This window comes from Melitaea cinxia, chromosome 28 (genome assembly GCF_905220565.1).
Source record: "Melitaea cinxia chromosome 28, ilMelCinx1.1, whole genome shotgun sequence".
Classification (NCBI taxonomy): Eukaryota; Metazoa; Arthropoda; class Insecta; order Lepidoptera; family Nymphalidae; genus Melitaea; species Melitaea cinxia.
In genome coordinates this window covers 475,333-489,853 of record NC_059421.1, presented here as the reverse complement: position 1 = coordinate 489,853, position 14,521 = coordinate 475,333, and the positions used below count along the sequence as shown (strand labels likewise).

The window sequence follows — 14,521 nt, the reverse complement described above, 5'->3', positions numbered from 1 at the left end:
TAATCATTAATATTAACCGACCCTGTTTGAAGAGGTTTTTCTAAAACGGTTAATACGGTTCTAGCCAGAAACATTTGTTATTAATAAGTTAATTCCTAATGTATCTGGTAGTTTTTAGGGATTCTAAAATATCATTTCATGTTACTTAAAAAGAGAGTATTATTATATCATTTACTATAATTATTTAATTTATAATTGACTAGCCCGTTTGCGGAGCTTATAGTGGCCCTGCTTTCGGCGTGGGTTGCAGGTTCAAGCTTACAGTCGGCTGTTACCCATAACACAAGGCTTAAGTTGCTTACCGTAGGAACAAACGACAGTGTGAGTACGTTATATTTATTTATTTATTTATTTTCTTATGTTTTAAACTTAGTGTAATAAATAATAAACTAATGAGTTTAATTTTAATATGTTTTTGAATACGCGTACTTCAACCCTATTGGCAATTGTAGTTCACGCCCAGACTTATTGCGCCTGTAGTTGGAGTCATTGAGATTATGAACCCAAGTGACTAAACTTCCAGATTAGGAAATCCGATGCACGTGGAATGTTCGGGATGACCGCAGGGGTCTCCGATATTGTAATGTGTCACAAAATTTATGTTACTTCCTACAATATGTAGTGTTTCAAAGATTATTGAATGCAAATTGTAATGTAGGTTTTGATTACATCTAAAAAGAAATACGATTTAAATTAGTTACTTTTGTGTTGTTGTCATTTCTATTTCGATGACATGAATAGATAATAATAATAATTTTTAGTTATATTTTTAATAATTGTGTTCGCTCGCAAACGATACAAGTCGTCATCGACCTGGGTAGGCAAAAAAATAATTTTGTTATATTTTTAAATTATGTATATAATGATTGATAAAAAAAATCGCTATAATCGATAAGACCGCTTTATCGTATAATTTGTATTGGCCATGCAGATGTGAGCCGTGGTCTGGGTGTTTGTGCAGTCCTTGTGAGTCTACCCACCGTGCCTCGGAGAGCACGTTAGGTCATCGGTCCCGGTTGTTATCATGTACACCTGATAGCGATCGTTACTCATATATCCACCAACCCGCATTGGAGCAGCGTGGTGGATTAAGTTCTGATCCTTCTCCTACATGAGGAAAGGCCTATAGTAGTGGGATATTACAGGCTGAACCTTTTTTGTACCCCGTGGTTTCACAAGCGTTAATATAAAGAAAATAATAGCCTTCCTTGCTAAAGGCGCTATCCAACACAAAAATAATTTTTCAATTTGAACCTGTAGCTCCTCTGATTAGCGTGTTTAAATAAAAAAAAATTCAGCTCTGAAGTATAGTTTAAAGAAATAAAATAAAATTAATATCCTAGCATAAAACTGCACGCCGCATCTAAAGATTCATTGCACTGAAGATTAAGGTTTATAACTCGCTTCAAGCTCGTATCGAGTTATTAAATGGCCTATAAACTTTCTTAATAAATAAACTTTTAAGCGCAACAGTAACACAGCATAGTGGATATTTGAGGGTAAGGCGACGGTTCGGTGCAGTATCTCAAGTAACAGTTTTTTGAGCTATCGGTCGCTGATTCAACGCTCGATTATTTCAAATGTTATTGGAACTATACTTCTTTTGGCTCGTTAGGGATAAATGATGAGGGTAAATTTTTACGATGCGCGCGCATACAGTCACAAAAAAACCGACACCCTGAAGTTGCGAGTAGCTAGTCAACGAAGAATTGAGCAAAGTGAAATGAGTTAGCCAATGAAGTATAACTTTTTTTTTTTATAAATTTTGATCCTCGGGCTCAAAATGCCCGTGCCTTTGTTTATCATGCATGCATTATAATACCACAGGCGATTTTTCTACTTATTATACTACAGATCAACAGTCCCGTGACTGCTAGTAAAACTAGGACGTGGTCCGACGCCGACGGTTTTTTTTTCCTTATAAATACTGTTTATGCAGAAGTATACACATAATTGCTTTCTAATTTCTAACATTATTATTTTTCTTAAGAAAAGAAAAAAAAAGTATAACTTTTTACGTGCGTACATAAGTATTCATAAATGCAAAAATTACAATTATATATATATACATATAATTGTGCACATTTTTAAATATTTAGAGTGGAATGGACTTTTGTTAATGTAGTTTTTTGGAATCAATAAAAGATAATTTTTTAAAGAGAAACTGCGGAGTTTCTTGCTTATTTTCTGCAGAGACAGTCATTTATTTGTCACTAGATGTGCCCCGCGGTTTCATTCGCGTAAATTTGAGAAAAAAAGCATACTAAAACATTGTATAGCCTTAACAATTTTTAATATCATATCAAAAATCGACCGTTCCAGCGGGGATCCAACCTGCATCTCCGACTGACCGTGTCAGCGCTCTAGCCAATTAAGCTATGGAACGATGTAACCGCTAGATAGAAATTTTTGATATGATGATTTTATATTCGGTCGAAGCGATTTTTGATATTATACTAAAAATTGTTTAGAATTTCCTAATGTGTGGGTAACACAAAAATAAATCATGCGAATTGTATAGCCTTTCTTGGTAAATGGACCATCCAAAAATAAACCGCTTTTCCATTCGAGCTAGCAGAACCCGAGGTCAGATTATTCAAACAAACAAACTCCTCAGCTTTATAATATTAGTATAGCTTTATAACTTTAAACTGAGTACATCGGTACTAAATATACATTGTTCACGTACTCTGCAATGTATCCATCGTAGCAGCGAGAGTTGAACAATTTACGATTCCCTTGTCATTTGTGTTTCAGTACTTGCGGAATGATATAGATTTGTTTACTGCATTGTTATCTATGAGGGTTTTTGTGTGTAGTGTGGTATACATATAGGAACTTTAAAAAAGTTACATACCCAAAAGTGTTTATTGTATGATTTTTCAACCAACTTTTAAAGAAGGCGGAGGTTCACAATTCGACTGTATCTTTTTTTGTACAATGATTTTTTTTATATTCTAAGCCCAGCCAGTACTTGTTATGTTCGTCATTAAAAACCACTTGTTAGATCTCGCTCAATTTAAACGGAACTACATGACAAGCATCAGCTTTTGAGTACAAAAGAAATGATCATAATCGTAGACCCGGTAAAAACTATATGGAACAAAAATAAACCAGTCAATTTGACCTTGAACCTTCTTCTCCACTCTTTTTTTGAGGTCAGTTAAAAAAAAAACTCTAATCTTAACGGTTTTACTACTTTACGAACCCTATCAGTTAGCTAAATTATAAAAAAAATCACATTTAACTATATAGAAACATTAAATAAAACTCGATGCAAAGTTGGCAAGCCACCGTATTTCCGAATAGGGTGTTGTGACGTCACACTGGCGTCGGTCCAGCGCCGCCATTACTGCGGCCATTACGGTTAATGATGAGACATAGAGTAATGGCAAGTTATTGGCACCTATGTGCCATTGTTTATGGGTCTGGTTAGTGTGCCTGGATTTGTGTGTATGATTTCGTTATGAACTGGACTATGGGACTGGTTTATGAATTGGGATTAGAGTTTGTTTTTGTCGATATTGATGTCGGCTTTATTATGTATTCGGGTAAGTTTTGGGTGTAAGAAGTAATGACTATTATAGGTAGTGGTTCTGACGCAGTGTAGGGTCGAAGATATAATTCCCGTTTATTTTTTTGGAACGAAGTTCCTTACGGCAGGCTTGACATTTGGCTGGGCGAGCAAACTGAAAAAAATGTGATACTAAAACCGTGAGAAAAAATATATAACGGAAGTGACGTAATATCAGTCACACGACTGTATAATATGACGTTTGTAAAACTAAAATAGTACTAGTAAACTTTTTTTAAATTACTTATGTAATTTTATACTGTCGACAAAAGTTAATAAAGCTATATGTTTTTTTTAAATTAAAAAATTCAAGAACTAGAAAATATATATAGAATACAACATTTTTTTTTCAAATTGTGTTGCTTCTATACTATCCGAAGGAAAGTCGTTCCTATCTGGTGTCCCATGTTTTTATATTTTGATGTTTTAGTTTACTTGTTATATAATTTGTTAAATGGTAATTCAAAACGCGAATTTGTGGACTACATGAGTTGTGAATTATCTGTGTATACTTAGTTGAAAAAAAGGAGAAGGTTCTAAATTCAACTGTATTTTTTTTAATGTACGTTACCTCAGAACTCTTGATTGAGGTGGATCGGTTTCGATAATTCTTATTTACAGAATAACTCATAACTACCTACTAACACCAGTTTCAAAACGATTTATTTTCAGTAAGCAGTTACCGTAGCCTATAGCCGCCTGCTACAACAAAAGCATCGCAAGTGCGTTGCCGACCTTACCCCTGTTACTCCGCAGGAGCTCTGGCCGCCTTACTCACCACAGGACAACTTTTGGTATGTATGTTACCTCAGAATTTTGACTGGGTGTTCCTATTTTAGTTTACGTTGTAATAACATGTCGATGGAATTGAAGGCGGTTTCTGTTATTGTTTAGTATTATTATCATTTCGCTTTCAAGGTCTGATGATCTAACAAATAATTAAAAAAATAAATTTTAGTATAATTGTAAATGTATAATGATTGATTTGTATGTCGTTAATATTTATGTAGTAATTTTTTTTTAATAATATTCTTTAAATAATTTTAAATAAACCTATATAAATAAAAATGAATGTTGCCAAGCGCATAACTCAAGAATGGCTCGACCAATTCGGCTAATTTATTTTATTGTATGTTCCTTAAGGCGGCCCACTGAAGGCTTTAATACAAAAAAAAAATTACTATTAATATTTAACAGAACGAAGTCTGTCCGGGCAGCTAGTAATAAATAAATATCTTATAACATACACACACGGTCGTCTGTTCCTACGGCAAGCAACTTAATTCTTGCGTTATAAGTAACAGATAACCGTTATAGCTAAATATTTTTTTTTCATAAATATACATTTCAAAGCCAGCTGTTAGATGGTTATCCCGCTATCAGTCGGCTTCTTAAGTTCCAAGGTGGTAGTGGAACCTTGTTATCCCTACGGTCACCAACCCGCCTGCCGAGCGTGGTGACTATGGGCGACACACAACACGCATTTTAGGCGCGAACTTGTGGAGGCCTATGTCCAGCAGTGGACTGCAATAGGCTGAAGTGATGATGGTGATGATGAATCATGAAATATACATGGAAATAATACACATATAAATACAAATATTTGTTTAAATAATATTGTATTGATAAAAAAAAGAACTGGCATTTATCTCTTTCGTTTAAAACCAACCTAGATTAAGTAGTATCAGCTTTTAGCTGATGAATTCTACAAAACTAAATTACTTCAAGACATCTAGAAGTAGTTCAACTACTCCCAATTCTAGTAGTTTTTCTTCTTTCTCTTGCAATGATGTCTTTAACTTTGACAGTATAATTTTTATCTCCAGCGCAATAAATGCTAATGAGAATTCCGTTCGAGTTCGAAATGAAACTATGGATGTTAGGTGCGGCGTCAGAGACTAATTAATGCCTCTGTACTCTAGAGCATTGTTACCTTGTGTCACACCGTTTGTGATTTTATTTTGTTATAGAAAGTGTATGAAATATGTTTGTTTATTTTAGGGAATAAAATTAAAATTTTCGGTGTGAATGTGATATCTTGCCTCAAATATATATTGTAATATGTAATATTACAACGCTCCGTTGGCGCAACGGTCACAGCCATGGATTGTACCTGTTGCGCTGGCGGTTGCGGGTGCGATCCCGCAAATGACAAATATTTTTATTGGCCATACAGGTGTTTGCCGTGGTCTGGGTGTTTGTGTAGTCCTTGTGGGTCTCCCCACCGTGTCTCGAGGAGCACGTTAAGCCGTTGGTCCCGGTTGTTATCATGTACACCTGATAGCGATTGTTACTCATAGTAGGGAATATATCCGCCAACCCGCATTGGAGCAGCGTGGTGGATTAAGCTCTGATCCTTTTCCAACATGGGGGAAAAGGCCTATGCCCAGTAGTGGGATATTACAGGCTGAAGCATTACGTAATATTTAAGCGATTAAGGTTTGGTAGTAAAATAAATATTAGATCAATATCGTCTATAATATTAGTATCGATATAAAATAATCCCGTTAAATGTTATTTACATATAGAACAGTGACCTCGATCACTTCCTGAATTCTTCCGCTGGGAGGCTTCAATGTATCTGAGATGGATTACTCTCGGGACGTCGGAAGATATTCTTAGTTTTAATATTCGTCTTGTGGGAGTTAAGCTAACAGTTCTAGGCGAGAAACAAGTGTTAATAAATTTGTTTAAAAATAATTTATTCAAGTAGATTTTAAAAGTACGTCTAAACTGTTTTACAATTTTTTTGATGAATTTAATTATTTTCATTTTCTTTTTGCAATAAATTAGTGCCTGTCAAAGTGAAGCTACCATCGATTTGGAATGTGAATTCTGCAGAGAAGAATTGGAAAGACACTCCGCAGTTATTAAAAAAAAAAAAAAACTAAAAAAACGAAATTGCTTTAGACCACACGACTGAAGTAAAACTTACGAGACGTTCTCTCTCTTTATATCTTCACAAACTTATATCTCCCTCTCAACTTCCGTTCGCCTCACCCGATTACACTTTTCGTAACGCTCGTCACGCATTCACCAGTTTAGTACCCAAGTCAAGCGTGCACAAAGAAGTTTTTCTTCAAAAACTGTCATTTATTGTGAATTTAGTCAAGTCTTGTATGAAATACAATGCCGCTAAGCCATCCCATCTTAAGCCCCATATTTATCATTTAATATAGTCTTGGACCGTATAGTAATATAATAAATAAATATCTTATAACATAAAATTTATGAGGTATAACTTTAACTGAGTTTTTTCAAAAATTATTTAACTTAGTTAATTTTGACTTTTTGTTAAGCTTATGTTTACGGAAATAGTTATTCAAAGCGAATTTAGAATATTAAATGAAGAACACTTTGCTAATTGCCTCCTGGTGACAAGAGAGCTGATACATTTTTGTCCGGGAAATGCTGCCAGCATTCTTAGTACCATTCCGTGCGGAAATTATTTATACCATAACTATCTGTAAATATTTAATTCTGAAGTTTTGAAATATAAGTATACTATTGTAAAGTAAAAAAAAATAGGTCTTATAGGCTTTATCTTTATATATTTATTTAAATCAGTCTTTAAACGAGTCATCATTTTAGTAGATTTTAAAAACAATGATGCAATTTGGCAATAGATATTCAATAAATATCGTGATGAAGTAAACAGCAAATGTTTTTACGGACGTTAGCTTCTATATTGGTTTCATGTTAATTAACATAATTTAGATGTCCTCTTTCGTTAAGGTAATGTTTTTTTTTTAAATCGTGGTAATACAGCCTCTTTTTCACTTAGAATAGATTATAAGGAATATCTTATGTCATTTTAACCGACTTTAAGAAGAAGGTTTTGTGTCCGTTCTATAAATAATGTACAATTTTGTAGATTCATGACGTAGGCTAGAAAATGGACAAAAAACTGTTATGAAAAAAGTTTTTTCAAAAAATATTTTCATTTGGAAATTATTTGCTAAAAGTATTAGTGTTTTTTTGCTTGCAAACGAAAAAATGTAGTCAAGTATAATTATACGCATTATTAGAGGTAACTCAAAAGTATAAATCAAATCTCAATCAAAGTTAAATGAGACCACATGACAAGCACTACCTCATGCTTAAGTGTCGTCAAAATCGGCCCACCCAGTGCAAATTGAGACATTGCTCCCTTTTTTTAAACCAGTTGAAATACTAAATTTTACTGAATATGTGACAAAATACGACGATACTACAGATATACAGAGATCTATTAACTAAAGACCTTGGACCATCATTGCGTGTGATTGTGGACCCATCAGACACGTGGGCGGACATCCGAGCGCTACAACACGATGACGTGGTACCACACAATACAGTCAGACTAAATGAATTGAGTATTTGATCGGAAAATGGTTGAATAGTTTTGCGAATAGAATGCTTTTGTCGAGCGGGAAATTATTCAAAATCAAAATTTATTTTATTCAAGTAGGCTTTAAAGGTTCTTTGCAGTGGTCATTTTACAAATTAAAGTTATGTTTGGTTTTAGTATATTAAAAGTATTTTATTACCTACTAGCTGTGCCCGCGACTTCATCCGCGTGGAATTTACAAAAGAGTTATTTTTCAGTTCTCAGAGTTACAAGATAAATAAATTTCTAAAATAAAAGTAGCCTAAGTTACTCCTTGTTACATCTGCTATCTGCCAATGAAAGTCCCATGAAAATCGGCCCAGCCGTTTCAGAGATTAGCCGGAACAAACAGATAGACAGAGGAACAGACAAAAATTGTAAAAATGTTATTTTAGCATATGGACCGTGTATAAATCCACATGCATTTAGTCAAAATCGGTTCTTTTCACAAACAGACACTCCAATTTTATTTATTTGTATAGATAGTCAAAGTTATTCGGAATGTCGGAATTCGGAATTGTTTCTTCTTTCTTACTTTACTTTCCCTAATAGTAAAAATTATTAAAGTTTAATCAGAATATAGTTACAGATTGGTGTAACAGACGGTTATTCGTAAAATCTATGTGTAAACGCGTTACGAGTCGTCTGCTGCATGTTCTGATATCTGAGCGCTGGGAATACCAGTGATTATGGGAGTAATGTTGACTCAGGGACATATTTGATCATTGTAATGATACTTAAGAACAAAGAGTTTTAGAAGTGAATAAGTACTGAGTTATCGAGGGTTTTAAATGATTCATTGAGGTAAAGACACATCAGGAAAGTGTTTGTTCAAATACTCAAACATATAGAAGTTCACAGCAGTTTCTTTATAAGCAAAAGTACCAAGTTTCTTCCGTGCTCTTAAAGATTCATCTAGATCAAGCTAAGATCACCAAGAATTTTTTTGTTCGAGTATTGAATATAGGAAAACATCAAAATAATATTATTTTGAAATATTGTTCTTTTACTTTGGTGAGTAAGGTATCCAGAGGAGTTTCGGGGATATGGATAGCAACGCGCTTAGGCGTCTAAAGGCTAGATTAAAATATTATTTTCTCTACGATACATCCAAGGTTCTAAACCCAAATGGTTCCAACGGTTCTTATAGTCGTGAGTTTGTGTTTTACAAATTTGAAACCAAATAATGGAAGACTAAAAATTTTGCATAGTTCGATGAAAAATTCAGAAGTTTTACTGGTTCCAAAGATTGGAAGACAGATATTTTTATCCCTTTTGGATACATAACCCTGAAAATCTCAATCTAATCGCGATGAAGTAGAAACAAGACGCCGTAAGCGGCAATTGGATAATCGCCGGTAAACCTTGAAAGATTCAATTTTAAAGTCGCAGCGTTTGAACTGTTTAACAATTTATAATTTGACAATTTCCCTCTTAAGTCACTGCTTTATATGGCTATTAAAGCTAATATTGACCTATTAACAATTTGCAAGTATTTGCGATCGCGTAGATAATGTCTGTTGTGAAGAGGAAGTTTTTGGAAGGGAATGAGATTATTTTGGAATCTGCTGGCTTACTTGCTAAAGGTTTGCTGTTAGGGATGGTCACCACTAACGATGAATAATACTGTGTCATTAAACATAATGACGTATGCATCTGAACGGTTTAGTTTTCAACAAAGGTGTTTGTTTCCTGGAGTAAGATTCACCAGGATCTCCTTGATGCCGTATTTCTTGTATCAATCTAAAAATCATTTCGTGGTAAACAAAGTTATTACTTGTTAACTTTCGTGCAACTTTACACGCAAATTTATGAAAATGATTAATTTATAGAATTCGAATGATTACTTTTAACAAGCGTAAATTATGTTGGCGCATCAATGTCGGGCCTATCGATCTGTTGTTCATGACTAATATTTGTGTAGGCCATACAGATATTTGTCGTGGTCTGGGCGATGAGTTTGTGTAATTTATTTCTAGATCGTATCGTATTAGAATCTAAATTGAGTGTCAAGTGTTTCAATAAGTAAACGTAGGTATGGCCTTGGCTAAACATATTCGGGATAGTTTAATATTTGTAGTGTTTTTGTCGTTTTTGATTTTACGATACGATTCAGTCTGTAACGTCCCATTCTTAGGCTCCTTTCTTCATGTAGGAGAAGGATCTCCCACGCTGTTCCACTACGGATTTCTGGATACATTCCCTACTAATTGACGATCGCTATCAGGTGTACATGATAACAACCAGGACCGCCAGTTTTTTGTGTTTACTGAGGCCCGGTAAGGAGCACTAGGGCATACATCTAAACCGGAAACAAATATCGGTACAGATACGAAAATCCACACCGGGCGGGAATCGAACCTGCAAACCGCCGGTGTTTTATGAGTAATATTGTGGTAATATTTACCTGGTTGGCCGCGTCTGCCCGTAGTATCTGTGTTCAGTGTAGAACAGTCCGGCGCCGATCGACCTGGCTAGTTCGAAGGCCAGCCCAGCTGTGACCCACCCCTGGGAGATCGACCACTCCCCTCCCACGAAGATGACGACGTGGTCGGATGTGGCGAACTGATTGTTATAGTAATAACGCTGGAAATAATTTATGTATTTAATGTAATTTGATAATACTACTTTGGGGTTCGAAAATAAAATATGCGTACGGCTCACCTGATGGTAAGCGATTACCGTAGCTTATAAACGCCTGCAATACCAGCAGTATTGCAAACGTGTTGCTGACCCCATCCCCGTAGCTTTGACTACTTTTCTCATAACAGGTACACAACATTGTGATTCTGAACTGCTGGAGAGCATTATTATTTAGATGGTATCTTTTGTAACTTTGAGGTATTTCGTCAGTCTGGCTGCTTCAGACATTAACAGGGTATTGTATTGTATTGTATTGTAGTGGGCTCGGTTTTCCGCATTTAGACGCAAAAGTGGTCCATTATGCGTGAAAAGTGGGCCGACTAGTTCAGCCAGCCCAGCTCCTTCCAGAAGCTCAGAAGCCTCCTGGGGCGTTCACAGGCTTCTCGGAGCGTCCTTATTTCACATTAACAGGGTATTTCCTGCTATGGCTTATACTTAACTCTTACTAATCATAAAATTAAAATAAATAAACGCCTCACACTCAACGCCCGCCAATAGGATTATCTCCTGTGTCTGGGGTCCGGAAACACAAAACACGAGCACAAACGCCCAGACCACGACAAACATTTATATGGTCAATACAAATGTTCGTCATGTACCGGGATAAAACCCGCGACCGCCAGCGTAAAAGTCAGTGCTGTGACCGTTACGCCAACGCGTCAAATTTAGTTTATACTAAGACGAAGGCACTTAGTACCAAAGAAGAATAAATAATTAATTGGCTAGAGCGCCGACACGGTCAGTCGGAGACGCGGGTTCGAACCCCGCTGGAGCGTTCAATTTTTGATATGATATTCAAAAATGTTAAGAATAAATAGTTTTTTTGTTTAACGGCGTTAATCTCATGAACTACTGGTTCGAAATTAAATTATTTTATGTATTTGGATAGTCCATTTACTGAGAAAAGCTACATTCGGGTCCTCCGATTATAACGCGAGTGAAATCGCGGGCCACAGCTAGTATTTAGTACAAAACAACGATTAGATAATTTTAATAATATTGTACTCCGTGTACCTTATTATGATATAGTAGCATAAGTACTAACAAATTAATTAATTGGTAACGTATATATTCTGTGGGCTACGTCGGTTACTTTCGTTCTCTCGCGGATAGTCTCATTTCTAATCCTATCTTTGAGAGAAACCCTAAGCATAGCAGAATTAGCAAGTTGAAGTGGCAGTGGGCTGGTCATCTGTGTCGCAGGACCGATGGCCGTTGGAGTAGACGGGTCCTGGAGCGGAGACCGCGTCTTGGCAAACGCAGTGTGGGACGTCCTCCGGCCCGTTGGACTGACGATCTACGCAAGATTTCCGGTGTAGGCTGGATGAGGATTGCGGAAAACCGGGATGTCTAGCGCGAACTTGGGGAGGCCTATGTCCAGAAGTGGACTGCCATAAGCTGAAGTGATGATGATGAAGTGATGTACTCGTATATATTCAACTACCGCATTAATTATGACTCATAATAGTATTAAAAGGAATACGAGAAAGCGTGCCGTCTCCATCACAACACATTATAAATAGAGTTATTAAGAATATTACGAGCTAAGGAGTGTAGTTTGAAGGCAGACACGCACTTGTGTTTATAACTTATCAGTCATTTACTGTTTAATACTGTATAATTTGGAAATCATCATAACATTATTTATTTACAATTGTTAGAATAGTTCTATAAAGTAAAACTAGATGGCGCAGAACTGTGTTTTAAACATGCTAACGTTTGGTTTTGTAAATTGCATAATTATAGTTTTAATTAAGTTCTGCGTTTTCCGGATACATAGTTGTTTCATTGCCCTGGCTCTATCGACTGAGAAACAATACTTTTAAACACATCTCTAAAGCGTGACGTCTCCATTAACAGTAAGAAATGTGAGTGAATAATCATTAAATCCATAAATAGAGTTATTATGATAATTATGGAGTGTAATTTTATATGACTGTTACTTATAAATACATCTTTAAATAAAAGAACGATATCATTTCCACAGTTCATTATGTATATTTATGCTTACAAAGAACTAGAGGGGTAGGAGTTGGGGGTGTATGAGTCATACAATAAAGTATTGTATCTATAAGTGTGTTGTATAACAGACTGCACGTGGCTATGTCTAATACTGTTGTTAGGCAATAGACAAGGCTTATGCTTAAATAGGGTCGTAGCCCATTTCTGGCTACCACGCTCAGACAAACATACATTATTTTTATGGTATAACAAGTTTTATATAAAAGATAATTTTAAAAAATAAATTTGTGGCGACATCTATCGCGCGAAATACGAACGACTACAAAACTACGTAATTAGAGAAAACTGACGTATGCTACATCGCGCTATCAGAGTTTTCAAAGTGAATAAGTATATATACAAGATCCCGACAACAACCGTCGGGGCGTTAGCCCGCCAGACACAACACCCGTCTGGTGGGGGATCCTTCCTTTTCGTTGGTTGATGAGGAATTCAATCACCATGTTCCTCACACTTCCAAACTGGGGTAGAACAGCGAATAGCATCACACATCCCCAAAAATTCACAAAAAGACGAGTGTGCTTTAGACCACACGACTGAAGTAAACTAACTTATATCTCCCTCTCAACTTCCGTTCGCCTCGCCCGATCACACTTCTCGTAACGCCGAGAGCGTTCACCAGCTTACTCCTCAAGTCAAGCGTGCTCAAAAAAGTTTTACTTAAAAAAATTGAGTTACGAAAATCGCTGAGTTAGCTTACCATAGGAAATGTCTCAGTGTTCGAAGCATCGAATTGGTTCAGGCTTACGTTGAGCCAACCCTCCGCTATTGTATTTCGGTTCACGGAATGAGACACGGGCGGCGGTGGCTCTATAGTTCCCAGAGCTAGGATTGGTGTTATTAGAAGGAGGATTAACCCTGGAATAAATAAATTAATAATAAAATAAAACATACACACGGTCGTCTGTTCCCACGGTAAGCGGCCAACTGTTATAGCTAAATATTTTATTTTTGATATGATAAATGCACATAATATATATATATATATATATATATTAATTAATATACATATCATAAAATAGTATAAAACAATGTCGCTTCCGTATTGCTCTGTCTGCATGCTTAGATCTTTAAAATTACGCAATGGATTTTGATGCGGTTTTCTTTAGTAAATAGAGTGGCAGAGGAAGGTATAAAACATGCATAACATAGTAGAGGAACACTGAGAGTTTTAGAGGTTTCTAATGTCATGTAAATAAACACATTTTTTTGTGCTTACATTGCAAATGTTTATTTTATATTTAGTATTAGCATTGCACTCGTTCGAAGCTGAGGCGAGTCGCTAGTAATATAATAAATACTTATATAAAAAATATAATGAATTTACATATACTAAAATATTATAAATAAAATTCTCGTGTCACTATGTTAGTTGTTAAAATACTCCCACGAAACGCCGGGACCGATTTTTATGAAATTTGTGTGCATATCGGGTAGGTCAGAGAATCGGCCAACATCTATTTTTCATACCTCTAAGTTACCAGGGGGGATTAAGGGGGCTAATAGCATATATGGCAAAACAACGTTTGCGGGCTTAGCTAGTAATATATAAATATAAGTGGGTCCAGTCAATCTGTTGCACTAAGTATATATTGGAAAGAAATGCAATAATTTTGACAATTTCAATTATGTTTGGCGTGAAAATATTTTAAGAACAGTAAAAGCAGCTTGTAATCTAACATATACATCCTATATTAAGAAATTTTTTCAATTATTATATGATTATTTTGCTTAAAACTATTTTGGCAAGGTTTGTAGTTGCCCTGTGTTTTATGTGATTTTTTGTATCATGGGTAATCATGAAGATCTTCTTGTTGAAATTGTGTAAGATTATGTTTTAATTTTTATGTACTTACACATGTCTTAATGATCGTCCGCACCACACAATAAATTATGAACTAAAGAATTAATTC

The 14,521-nt window shown here is 35.6% G+C and overlaps 1 protein-coding gene across 1 annotated transcript in view; it reads right to left on the bottom strand.

The window, feature by feature from the left end:
• The window catches only part of LOC123667377 (putative serine protease K12H4.7), a 56,367-nt gene that overhangs the window by 27,543 nt on the left and 14,303 nt on the right, over nucleotides 1-14,521 (bottom strand). Inside the window, exons 2-3 of the mRNA XM_045601288.1 lie at nucleotides 13,309-13,466; nucleotides 10,351-10,529 (exon numbers count right to left, since the gene is read on the bottom strand). Of these exons, the coding sequence (XP_045457244.1) occupies nucleotides 10,351-10,529; nucleotides 13,309-13,466 (337 nt within the window). The remainder of the gene's footprint in view (nucleotides 1-10,350; nucleotides 10,530-13,308; nucleotides 13,467-14,521) is intronic.